Source organism: Balaenoptera physalus (assembly GCF_965194825.1).
Source record: "Balaenoptera physalus genome assembly, chromosome: 2".
NCBI classification, from domain to species: Eukaryota; Metazoa; Chordata; class Mammalia; order Artiodactyla; family Balaenopteridae; genus Balaenoptera; species Balaenoptera physalus.
This window is the reverse complement of record NC_138883.1, coordinates 90,502,537-90,515,694: the sequence shown is the minus strand read 5'-3', so window position 1 is coordinate 90,515,694 and position 13,158 is coordinate 90,502,537. Positions and strand designations below refer to the sequence as shown.

General features: G+C 38.8%; 1 protein-coding gene across 8 annotated transcripts in view; it reads right to left on the bottom strand.

Annotated features, from left to right (window-relative positions):
- Positions 1-13,158, bottom strand: part of ATP8B4 (ATPase phospholipid transporting 8B4 (putative)) — a 314,688-nt gene that overhangs the window by 61,671 nt on the left and 239,859 nt on the right. For all 8 annotated transcript variants that reach the window (XM_082452990.1, XM_082452991.1, XM_082452995.1 and 5 more), the window contains 2 exons: positions 12,984-13,149; positions 8,189-8,377 (listed from right to left, as the gene is read on the bottom strand). In XM_082452990.1, the coding sequence (XP_082309116.1) occupies positions 8,189-8,377; positions 12,984-13,149 (355 nt within the window). The remainder of the gene's footprint in view (positions 1-8,188; positions 8,378-12,983; positions 13,150-13,158) is intronic.

Sequence of the window (13,158 nt, the reverse complement as noted above, 5' to 3'; positions counted from 1 at the left end):
GTGGTCATAGGGTACAGCCAGGGAAGGTGCCATCCCCCATGGGGTGGGGGGGGGGGTGTTGGTAGCGGTGAATGGGCTCCCGCAACCATGCACCTCCTGATGTACAGATTCTGGAGAAACAAAGGGCGGTCACACCACAGTCAGCCTGTCAGGCTGTCAGGCCACTGGGCAACCCAACCAGCCTGGAAGTGCCCCATCAGTTGCTGAAAGCAAAACTCTGTCCCCCCTCTGAAGCCAGGCAATTTGGGCCAGAGAGTCAGAGGAGACCGGTAATCAACTCCTCCTCTCTGCTCATCTCCTTGGGGTTACAGCAACCCCATCTCCAAACCCAAATCTGACCCTGGAGTGCCAGAGTGGGAGTGGCAGGTGGGCTCTGCCGGTGCTTCAGCGCCCTCTGGAGGTTGTCTTCTCTAATGGCAACTCTCTGCCCTTCCTCCTCCTCCTTCTCTAGCCCTGGGGGCTGCCTTGGCCTCCCGCAGCTGCTGGCCTGATTTCATTCTTCTTTTTTCTCCAATTACAATGAAGTGTCTTACAGAGGTTTGGAATCTCTTGAAGAAGGAAGATCTTTTAGTCAATACACCTTAACCATGAGAAGTTGGTTTCAAGAATGAACCTGAAATACTGTATTTTTCTCCTGATGATTCCAAGGAGAGACATCTCAAGTTTCTAAATCATAAGAAAAACCAAGTCATAAATATGATATTCTGATTTTTTTTTTTAATCAGTCATCAATTTTATACACATCAGTGTGTACATGTCAATCCCAATCGCCCAATTCAGCACACCACCATCCCCAACCCACCGCAGTTTTCCCCCCTTGGTGTCCATACGTTTGTTCTCTACATCTGTGTCTCAACTTCTGCCCTGCAAACCGGTTCGTCTGTACCATTTTTCTAGGTTCCACATACATGCGTTAATATACGATATTTGTTTTTCTCTTTCTGACTTACTTCACTCTGTATGACAGTCTCTAGATCCATCCACGTCTCAACAAATGACTCAATTTCGTTCCTTTTTATGGCTGAGTAATATTCAATTGTATATTTTTTTATTAGGATTTTTATTAGGATTTGTCTAGGGCTTGTCTTATCTTCTAAGACCCGTAGTGAACTTTTATAATTTCCAGAACATCTAATCCTAGGAAAGTCTGTCTCTTTCTTTTCTTATACAACAATACAATTTAATAATTTCCCCCATATTTTCTCCCTTCCATTACCAGAGCTATAAAGGCAAAGTGTATATATCCCACATTTGCCAGTATGACTTCTCTATGACTGTTTATTTCTTATAGTCCAAGGTAGGATATCGGTTCTCAAACTTTTTGGTCTCAGAACCCCTTTACACTCTTAAAACTTCATGAGGACTCCATATAGGTTCTACCTATCAATATTTACCGCATTAGAAATTAAAACTCAGAAATTTTATTGTATCAATAGTCTTAAGACACTAATTGTAATATTACCAAAAGAATAATTATTATAATAACAATAAACCTATTATATATTTACATAAATAACAATTCTATGAAAAATAACTATATTGTCCAAAACCAAAACACTTAGTTTGGGGAGGGGCATTGTTTCATATAGTTACAGATAACTTTATTTATTTATTTTTTTGGCCATGCCACGTGGCATGTGGGATCTTAGTTCCCAGACCAGGGATTGAACCCACACCCCCTGCTTTACAAGTGTGGAGTCTTAACCACTGGACCACCAGGGAAGTCCCTTACAGATCTCTTTAATGTCTGGCTTAATAGAAGACAGTTGGATTCTCATATCTTCTTTTGCATTCAATCTGTTATATTATCACATGTCATATGGCTTTTGTAAACCTCCACAATATACTCATTAGAAAAAAAATTGAAAGACAAGTAACATTAGTATTATTATGAAAATATTTTTGTCCTTGTGCAGCCTCTGAAAAACTATCAAGTTTTCCTAGGGTTCCCCAGACCACTCATTGAGAACCACTGGTTTAGGGAAATCACAGACCGATCTTGATTTGTGAAAATCCCTCACCATCTCTTTGTCTCAGTTTCTACTTGTGAAAAGGAGATGTTTAAACAACCTAACTTCAAAGGTCTTCCTAGCTCTACAATTTTCTGATTTAATAAAGATTTTCCATATCTGATGCCTTCTCTTAACCCAGCATTAGCCCCTTTAAATTTTGAGTTTATGTAAACCCAATTTCATGGAATCCTGTTTAATTTTACTCACTAAACATTTCCTTTAGCAGCTCAGCAAGTTTTATATCCCTTTTCATTCAAGGCTTATAGTTACTTCTGCTAGGAAATCTCTAGGCTAATAAAATCTCAGTCATTTCAGAAGTTGGCTTTTAAAAATAAATTAAAAATAACATAGCAGTTTTAAATGTTCAAGATAACATGTGGGCAGAGCCTGGACAAAGGTCATACATTTTTAGTTATAGAATCTGCTTCCGTTGCCTGTCCTTTAAATACTGGTGTTCTTCAGAGATTTACCCAGGATTGACTTCTCCTCCCATCCTTCACACTCTCATTGGGCAGTCACATTCTTTTTATGGCTTCAGTTTTCATCGACAGAATGATTGCTCTCAAATGTGTATCTCCTGCCTAAATCCATTTCCAGCACTCCCTCTGCCTGTACATCCAACTACCCACTGGACATCACCTCTTAGATGTGCCCAAGCACATCAAACTCAAACTGGACACGTTATCTATCACCAATGACTAGTTACTCCTCCTATGTCTCCAGTCCTAATAACCAGCTTCAGGACTTCCCTGGTGGTCCAGTGGTTACGACTTCACCTTCCAATACAGGGGGTGCGAGTTTGATCCCTGGTCAGGGAGCTAAGATCCCACATGCCTCGTGGCCATAAAAAAAAACAAAACATAAAACAGAAGTAATATTGAAATAATTTCAATAAAGACTTTAAAAATGGTCCACATTAAAAAAAAAAAAAAGTCTTTAAAAAAAAATAATAATCAGCTTCAGCATTCACTCAGTCTCCCAAATCAGGTATCTGGCCATCACTCAAAGCTCCTCCCCCTTCACCACCCATACATCCAATCGAAACCAAGAACTTCTCTCTGACACCTTCTCTCTTGCCTAGATTATCACATTAACCTAAATGGTTTTACTCGTTCCCTCCAAACTCTTCTGCAATACAGCCAGAGTCATCTTCACACTACTGCTTAGAATCCCGCAATAGCTTCCTTCTGCCCTTAGATCAAGTTTGGACTCTTTAACATGTCATAAACAGGGATCATCAGGCCCCTTTTAAGCCTATTTCCTATCCTGCTTCACCATTTTCTCCTGGATGCAACCACAAAATACAGTTTTCAATTTCACATTCTCCTTTAGCTTCAAGTTCCTGGAACATGGTAGGTACTGAATAAATATTTGCTTGATTGAGTTGAATTATAATTATGCAAAATTCGTTGAAAGCAGCAGCTATGCCTTTGTGATACAAAGGAAAGAAAAAAGTCAGAAATGGTTCCAGGTTTATGCTGTAAGGGTAAATACAATAGCAACACTGTGAAGGGTGATGAATAATTCTACTTTGTTATATCTCAGTTGGGTGGCTGTTCATACATCCACATAGAGAAATGCCTGTCACATGTCAGTGTGATTTGTACTTTGATAATCCTTAAAAGGTTTAGAGTTAAGAAACCTTTATCTAAAGATCTTGTAAGGGCTTTACAAGGAGCTATTGTAATCTATTCTTCTTTAATAATTATCTGCCACTTGCCCCTATTAATAACTATCTTTGAATTTTATCTCTGTATTTTTATTTACATAATTAGTAGCATTAATCCTTCTAAAACTACATACTGAGATTTACATTCTTATCAATATAGTATGTTCTATACCTTCTGACAAAATTCTTTATAGAAATCTATTTTTATTTAGATACCTCTGGATTAAATCAGGGCTGTTGCCCCAGAATGAAAGTACCCCTGGTACTTAAACTACACATTCATGATTCAATGAATGACTGTCAAAAAAAAAAAAAAAAAACCTTGAAGAAGGAGGAGAAGACCTAAGAGGGGGAGGAGGAGAAAGAGAAGCAGCTGCAGCAGCAACAACAAATGTCTGAGCCTTCAGGTCGGGGTGTTGCCCAACCAAGCCCCGTGACAATCATGAGGCTAACATTGTTTTTCACCTTGTTATCAAACAGAGACTTGTCTACCCTCGTGGAGTCTCTCTTTCAAATTCCTCCTGATTAAAAAACAAACAGAAATGAAATAAAGCCCCAAGCCTCCATGCATTCTGTGGTGGAACATTACCTTTCTTCATATGGGATCCATTAAGGCAAACATCTGATGTTTGTGGTTAGGCTGTGATTTCCCCATAGCCTGTAATGGTGACCAACACTGGGGAAAAGCTAAAAGTTTCCCTGTGTAGCAATCTTAGGTTTTGTCAACACCCTCAGAGCAAAGAGAAACCAGTTCTGGGCCAACCCAACATCAATAACACTTGCCCTGAAGCTGTAAATAGAAGATAGTTCCTGCTGATACAACATTAGGCCAACACCCAGAGCAGCATGTGTGCTCATCAGTAACACTGATAGTGACTGCCTACAGCCTGTTGTCAAAAAAAATAAAAATAAACATCCTCAGATGATGTTTCTTTCCTGCTGAGAGCAATCGCCCAGAGCTAGTTTCTAGTAGTTAGAGACCAAAAGCCCTGCTATTACATATACACACATGTTTTTCAGAGTAAAAATTGATTTAATATGATGATCAGGATATTCATAAGTTACAAGGTGTTGGGTTAAATGTTATTTAATGAACATTCATAGAGGACCCACTGTGTGCTAAGCTCTGTGCTTGGCCCTGAGTAATTTACGAAGACTATGGCGCAGCTCCTGCCTTCAGGTAGCACCGCTCTAATAACAGAAAATCGTGAGCATCCCGGGATTGGCACCACACTGGTGCTATGAACAAGGTGCTCTGGGGAACAAAGGAGAATGCGGTTATTCGGAGGGTAGGAGAAGAATTGAGAGAACAGGTGATACCTGAATCAGACATTACCAGATGAGTATGAGTTTTCCAAGAAGAGAAGAGGAGAAAAGGAGAGGTCTAGGCTGAGGAAATAGTACATGCAAACGGTGTGAAAGTGCACAATGCATGCCAGGAATGGTGAGGTCTAGTGAGGCTGGAGCACATAGTTTCAGGAAGTGGAAGAAAAGCAGCTTGAGGTCAGATTGCAAACAATCTTGAATGTCATGCTAAGGACATCCTTTAAGTTCTAGGAAACCAGCAAGATTTTTTAAGTTGGTGATGGCAAAATCAGGCCAACGTTTTAAAAAGAATACCCTGTTGTCAGCACAGAGGATTCTTTTAAGGGGAAACGGGTTTAAAGATATTGCAATAGTACAAGCAAGCAGTGATGAGAGCCTTAACTAAAGCAGTGGCACTGGGAATTAAGAGAAAAGGACAGTAGGCTTTTATGATAAAAACGGGGTTTTGAGGCTACTGTTAGAAAGATTACTCTGTTGCCTTGAGGAGGAGAGACTTAGAAACAGGATGACTACTGAGGATCCTAGAGACAAGGCAAGAGATGCTGAAGCCTGAATGAAGAGAGTAGCAGAGTATCTCAGGGGAAAATAAGGAGTAGTATTTGAGGATCTCCTAGTCCAGGGCAATGGACCCCAGACTGGTTCTCTGCCCAGCAGCATCTGCATCAGCAATACCTGGGAGCCTGTTAGACATGCAAACTTTTAGGCCCCACCTCAGGCCTACTGAATCAGAAACTCTAGGGCCTAGGCCCAGCAATTTGCATTTTAACAAGCCCTCCTGGTGGTTCTGATGGGAGCTGAAGTTTCAGAATCACTAGCCTAGGGGCACAAAGGAGATGGAAGTATCAAAAGCAAGTGAGCTACAATAGGGATTAAGAGGCTAGATGTTGGAGAAAGATGTTCAAATATTTGAAACCTGGGTTCAGATATTTCCTCTGCATCTTACTGGACTTGTAACAAGTTGTGTGACAATCTTGGGCAGGATACTTAAAATCTTTGAGCCTTAATTGCCTCATCTCCTGATTGGGGGTAATACACTATGGCAAGAATTTAATAAAATAATTCATTGTAAAGTGTTCAGTGCACTCACACAGGCATATAGCAAAAGGTAGTTAACAATTTTAATAAGAACTACATAAAGAGCAATAGTTGTGAGAAAGAAAGTTCTGTATTAGACATACAAAATTTGAGGTAACTGTAGTACACCCCAGTGGCAGAATCCAGGAGAAGGCTGAAAGAGTGTGTGGGGACCTCAGAGGGAGATTGAAACTGAAGAACAATATGGGAAGGACACAGAATATAGGCAATAGCTACCACCATGTGAGTGGTCAAGGTTATCCAAGGAGAGCACAGGAAGTGAGAAGAGAAAAGCACACCAACACTGAAGAGTGGGACAAAGAATAGTCGGCTTGAAAAGGAGCTTGAGAACAAAAACACAGGACAAGAGGAGAACCAGGAGCCAGCGAGCTCACAGAGGCCAAAAGAGGAGTGTCGAGAGAAGAAGGTCAACAGTCCCGAATATCACTAAGTTCAAAAAGATAGAGAGATGATAGTAGAAGATAGATGTTATATAGATAGATAGATAGACAGAAAGAAAAAAGGAAGGAAGGGGGAGAGAGAGAGAGAGAAGGAAAGAAAGAAAGAGAGAAAGAAAGAAAGAAAGAAAAAGAAAAAAGAGAAAGAAAGGAAGGGAGAGAGGGAGGGAGAGAGGGAGGGAGAGAAAGAAAGAAAGAGAGAGGGAGGGAGAGAAAGAAAGAAAGAGAGAGGGAGGCAGAGAAAGAAGGAAAGAGAGAAAGAGAGAAGGAAGGAAAGAAAGAAAGAAAGAAAGAAAGAAAGAAAGAAAGAAAGAAAGAAAGAAAGAAAGAAAGAAAGAAAGGAAGGAAGGAAGGAAGGAAGAAAAGAAAGGGAGAGAGAGGAAAAGAAAGAAAGAGAGAGAGAAAGAAAAAGGAAAGAAAGAAAGAAAAAGAAAGAGAGAGAGAGAAAGAAAGAGAGAGGGAGGGCTATTGCATTGGGCAGTTATGAGGTGATTGCAAACTTCTGAGAAGGCATTTCTTTTTTAACAGTGGAAGCAGAAGACTGACCCTAATAGGCTGAAAAGAGAAATCAAGGTAAGGATCAAAAACTGACCTTGAAATATTAAGTTGTGATGGAAAGAAGAAAAATGGGGTGGCAAAATCAGTGGAGGTCAGAACATGAACAATAATCTTTAAGGAAACAGGATGATGACAGAGTTGCAGGCTGAAGGAAGGAGCCAGTGACGAAGAATAAGGAGCAAGCAGGGAAGGAAGAGGGATGGACACAGGTAGAATCTTCAGCATTGAAAAGGAGCAAGAGGAATTTTTCTCTGAATCAGGAGAAAGACTGAGTAAAGTTATAGCTTGGGGATGAAGGAGGAAGATGGGGAAAAGGGTAAGGTGATAGTGTGCATCTCTGAGGGCCTCTTTTTTTAGAGAAACAGCAGATGAATTTAGCTTCCAAGAGTAAAGGAGATTCATGGCAAGGTTGAGGACTTGAGGAAAGGGCAAAGATTTAGAACAGCTGTTATAAGGACTGGAAAAAGGAGCAAAATAAGAATGAGAGGGACATTGATGCAGCACTGAGGGTTAGCACTGACTTAGGAAAGCATGGATTCATTGTGGTGCTAAATTCAGTAATGGGTGATCATCTCCAGCAATGCAAGTGAACAGAGTCAATGGATAATAATGAGAAGACTGATGATGATTTTCACAAAACAACAATATCAACAATAACTGGCATTCCTGAGCCAGTGCTGTGTAGTGAATGACCTTCCTTCATAGTCAGACCTCCTAGGTTTAAATCCTAGCTATTCTGTATCAAGCTATGTGACCTTGGGAAAGTTACTCAACCTCTCTGTTTCAGTTCTGTTATCTTTAAAATGGGCATAAAAATAATAGTACCTACTTTGTAGGGTTGTTGTGACAATTAAATCAGTTCATTCATGTATAGCACTTAGACCAGTACTGGACACACCATAAGCCCTTGTTACATGTTAGTTATAATCACCACTACTGAGTTGAGGCTAAGTTGAGGATAACAGAAGTTCAAAGGTTAATAAATATCACAACTCTCAGCACATAACCAAGAGTAAAGTCATCCTTGAGAAGTTTCCATATAACCATAGTACTATCAAGAGATCAAAAATACTCTCAGCCACCAACCGTACCTATGACAGACATCCTTTTTCTGAAATTGTTGAAATCCAAAAAGGCAAGCAATTGATAAGTAACTAGTGTTCCCAATTCTTCTATTGTTATTGTCTCTGGGGTCCGAGACTTAAAAATGAACCCCAAATTTTTTGCAGCAGTCACTAGGGCCCCTTCATCAGGTGATTGAACTTGGTAAATCAGCTCTCCTAAAAGGAAAAGAAACAGGTGGATTAAGTAACAACAAAAAAAGGAAAAGAAACAAAGGTATTAATACTGAGAATAATAACATTCATACAACACCAATGCCAATTCCAACTCATTCTATAACACCCAACCCAAGTGTCAGCTATAGAAATCAGACCTTTTCCACTCACCAACCAGGTGACCAGGTGCCTGTGCTGTGGATCCGCAGGACACCATGTATACCACCACTGGAGCCCTTGTCATCTTACAGGAAAAGGCTCATTCCTGAGCCTGCCTCCCTACTATGCTGAAAGTTTCTTAAGGCAGAGACCACACCTTTGTATTTTCAGTGACTAGAAATGTGCCATGAAAGTTTCACATACTAAAACACTTAATATATATTAACGCACATAATCCTCATGGCAATGAGGTAGGGATTATTAAAATTATTACAGGCATACCTCGGAGATATTGCAGATTTGGTTCCAGACCACTGCAATAAAGCAAATATCACAATAAAGCGAGTCACATGAATTTTTTGGTTCCTGAGTGCATATAAAAGTTACATTAACATTATACAGTAGTCTATTATATGTGCAATAGCATTATATATAAGAATGTACATACTTAATTTAAAGATACTTTATTGTGAGAAAATGTTAATCATCATCTGAGCCTTCAGTGAGTCATAACCTTTTTGCAATAGTAACATCAAAGATCACTGATCACCATGATCACCATGACAAATATAATAATAATGAAAAGGTTTAAAATATTGTAAGAATTACCAAAATGTGACATAGTGACACAAAGTGAGCAAATGCTGTTGGGAAAATGGTGCCAACAGACTTGTTTGATGCAAGGTTGCCACAAACCTTCAATTTGTAGAGAACACAGTATATATGAAGGCAATAAAATGAGGTATGCCTGTATTTCCATTTTATACTGGTGAAAACTATGACTGAAAATATTATGTGATTTTTGCAAGATCACACAGCCAGAGTGACAGAGCAGACATTCCAAATTCCTCTTCAGTCTGCTACTAATGACCATTTTATGAGAATGCATGCAAGAAATCCCTTGAAATGTAAGGAATCAAACCAGGATGTTAATGATTGGTACCTGGTATTGTGTATGTGTTGGAGTGAGGGTGAGAGGGGAGAAGAGAGGAAAAGAATGAAGTGGGGGGAAAAAAAACATAAAAATACACTTTAAAACCAGCATCAATAAAGTAAGCCTTTCTATATAAAATTGTACTACCTTTGTATGTAAAAATAAATTAGAGAAAGTAGGCAGAGCTAGATCCATATTTACTGATTTATAGTAATATATAAGATAAATTGTTCAGAAAACTAGTTGCATATTAATCTATATATTATGATTCCTTTTTGTTCAAAACAAACCACCTACACATCTACATATATTCATATCTAGACAAGCAAATAGAAAGTGTGAAAGTATGCACACCAAATGTTAACATTGGTTACCCCTGTAGAGGTGGAATTAAAATTCAGGGAAGAAATTATTAGCTCTGCCTTTATAAATCTTTGTATTGTATGGCTTCACTTGCTACAATAGGCATAAATTAATTTTTGAAATTCCAAAAAGAAAAAAAATTAAAGCAATTTCTTGATCTACCCATGAAATGATATGATAACTCCCACTTCTGGCAGCACTGTGGAGTAGGTGCCAGGATCAACCTCCCCTGTTGCAAAGAGCTACATATTCCACAAAGACAAAACATTTAAATATTTTTGAATGCACCCAGGACTGGCTAGAAAGCAGTCATTGTTCAGGTCAAAGACTGAAAAAAAAATGGAATAAAGGCAGGGCAGTTTCTAAACCAAGAGAACTTGCTCATTGGTTTCCAGTCTCTCAAGGCTTTGGTTAGAAAAGACACAGGCCAGGGAAAGAAGTCTAATGGGAGACCACCTCTTAAAATTGAGCCCCCAGAAAGGATACTCTCTCAGTATAAAGGTAAACTGAAAATCAGTGCCCCCTTTAAGAGTCATGTACGACAATGTTCATTGCAGCTCTATTTACAACAGCCAGGACATGGAAGCAACCTAAGTGTCCATCAACAGATGAATGGATAAAGAAGATGTGGCACATATATACAATGGAATATTACTCAGCCATAAAAAGAAACAAAATTGAGTTATTTGTAGTGAGATGGATGGACCTAGAGTCTGTCATACAGAGTGAAGTAAGTCAGAAAGAGAAAAACAAATACCGTATGCTAACACATACATATGGAATCTAAAAAAAAAAACGGCTCTGAAGAACCTAGGGGCAGGACAGGAATAAAGACGCAGATGTAGAGAATGGACTTGAGGACATGGGGAGGGGAAAGGGTAAGCTGGGACAAAGTGAGAGAGTGGCATGGACATATATACACTACCAAATGTAAAATAGATAGCTAGTGGGAAGCAGCCACATAGCATAGGGAGATCAGCTTGGTGCTTTGTGACCGCCTAGAGGGGTGGGATAGGGAGGGTGGGAGGGAGACGCAAGAGGGAGCGGATATGGGGATATATATACGTATATGTATAGCTGATTCACTTTGTTATAAAGTAGAAACTAACACACCGTTGTAAAGCAATTATACGCCAATAAAGATGTTAAAAAAAAAAGAAGAATGAATATTGTCAGTAAACTAGAAATTTGAGATATGTCTGAAAAATAAAAAGTAGATTTGATAAATGAAGAAATAAGAAAGGAGAAAAACACAGCTCAGAGCATTTGAAAAAGAAAATTAATACAGAGGTAAGAGCAACCTCCAAAGAGTCTCCAAATCAGAATCAACAAATGAGAAAAGCAGAAATGGTCTTGGAAGCACCATGAATAAAATTATTTGAAGAATTCCATTCAGCAATCCCAGACCATTTGGGCTCCTCCTCCTGCCAGCTTACTCCGAACAGCAGGCTGCAGTGCCATTTGCCCCAGGATGAAACCTTGAAAATGTTCTTCTACACAAAGTACACAATCCACCTAAAGAAACTTTTAAGATTTGAATGCTGGGGCTGGAGACCAAAGCTGAAAACAGCCAGAAGTAGCTTTAGAATTCCACAAGGATAAGAGAAATAAATTAATGAGAGAAAGGAACTCCATGACTCTGATATTTTCTTCCAGCCCAGACCTTAAGTATAACTTTGTCTCAAATTAGGGTTCTGGCACAGATTCCTAGCACTAGATCTGAAAAAGTAAGATAGCTAAACCGAGGTATCATATGAATTCCAGGAGAGGGGAACCCCATACCCAGAAGACGATCTATGTATTGTGCCTCTCTCCCATAATCTGGGGAGACAGGCCACTGTAATCAGAACCTACATTCACCAAGAGGCAAACAGGGATTCTCAAACACAAGTAGGAACAGGCAACCACAAACCATCAAACGTTTGAGAACGACATGAAAGTTAGACACAGAACTCAAAAAACAACATTCCATAAAATGAAACATAATAGAGGAAACAAAAGAAGATTTCAAATTAAGAATAATTAATATCCTCAAAGAGAGCTAAGAAAATATCATGATATTGAAATAAAAACAGATAGCTATTAAAATAAAATAGAGCTTTAGAAATGAAATAAACTCAAAGGCAGAGATAAAAGAAATTTACTTGAAGGCATTGTGCTATCCTCAGATAAAAATATAATAAATCATTATTGGCATTATTATTATAAATATCAGTTTAAGTTATAAATATAATTATGTGAATCCTCACAGCAATTAAAATCAGAGGAATGAGTTAGTCATCATCATCAAGGACAAAACCATGGCTTGAATGCAGTCCCAACAAAGAAAAAAAGAAGAAAAATATATATAGAGAGAAAGAAAACATATATTCAAATGTACATATGCATATACACACATACATATATATATCACACACATACATATATACAGTCTGCAGACTATATATATTTCACTTTTGAGTTGAAATTACTTGAGTGGTAATTTTCACCCAACAGGTGATAGTAGAAAGAAATAAAACTTGTAAATGGAATACACTGGGCCCAAATGGAGCGAGAAGCCAATTCACCATCCATTGTCCACCTGCCTCATTGCTTCAATATTAAAGCGGCCCAGCTGATTTTGTTCTCTTCTGTGAACCCTGAGCTCTGAACAACCATCCTGGTAGTGTGGAACTTGTTCATAATGGGGACTAAACACAAGTATTCTATCAGTGTAAATCTGTCCCATTACTGGGAAAATTCATTCTAAGCATACGCCTGATGACTATCTGCATCTATTAGATGTGCATGTTAATAGCGAAAGCTAAGTGGCTCAAGAGTGTTTCTCTGATTGTCCTGCCTACCAGGAAGCTCACAGTCAAATACGGTGCTCAATCATAAAAAATATTTCATCCCCTTTAACTGGCATATCTAGGCCCTCATCTTTTTGTTGTTCCTATTTCTTTTCTTTTTCTTTTCCTTTAAGTCTCTCCATATTTTTTGGAAGACATTCAGGATATAAATAAATACAAAGAAAAGTTAGTGATAGGTAAACCCCTCATGCAATGCTATATTCTGAATTAGAAAATCCTTCCAATTCCAAACATTCTTAATAAAAATATCAATACTGATTTAAAAAACAAGGCTCACTACTCAGACACACTTTGTACTTACCTGCACTATTTTCCTCTGACATTACGGTGTGGCAGAGTGCAAGTAACCTAAGGAATTCATGCACTTTGGGATCACCCATTTTAATGGATTCCATCAGATGGTGGTCAAAAAATTGAAATGTTCTCTCTGCTTGGGGGTTGACTGAGAAACCCACAGCCTCTTTTTTCTGTAGAAG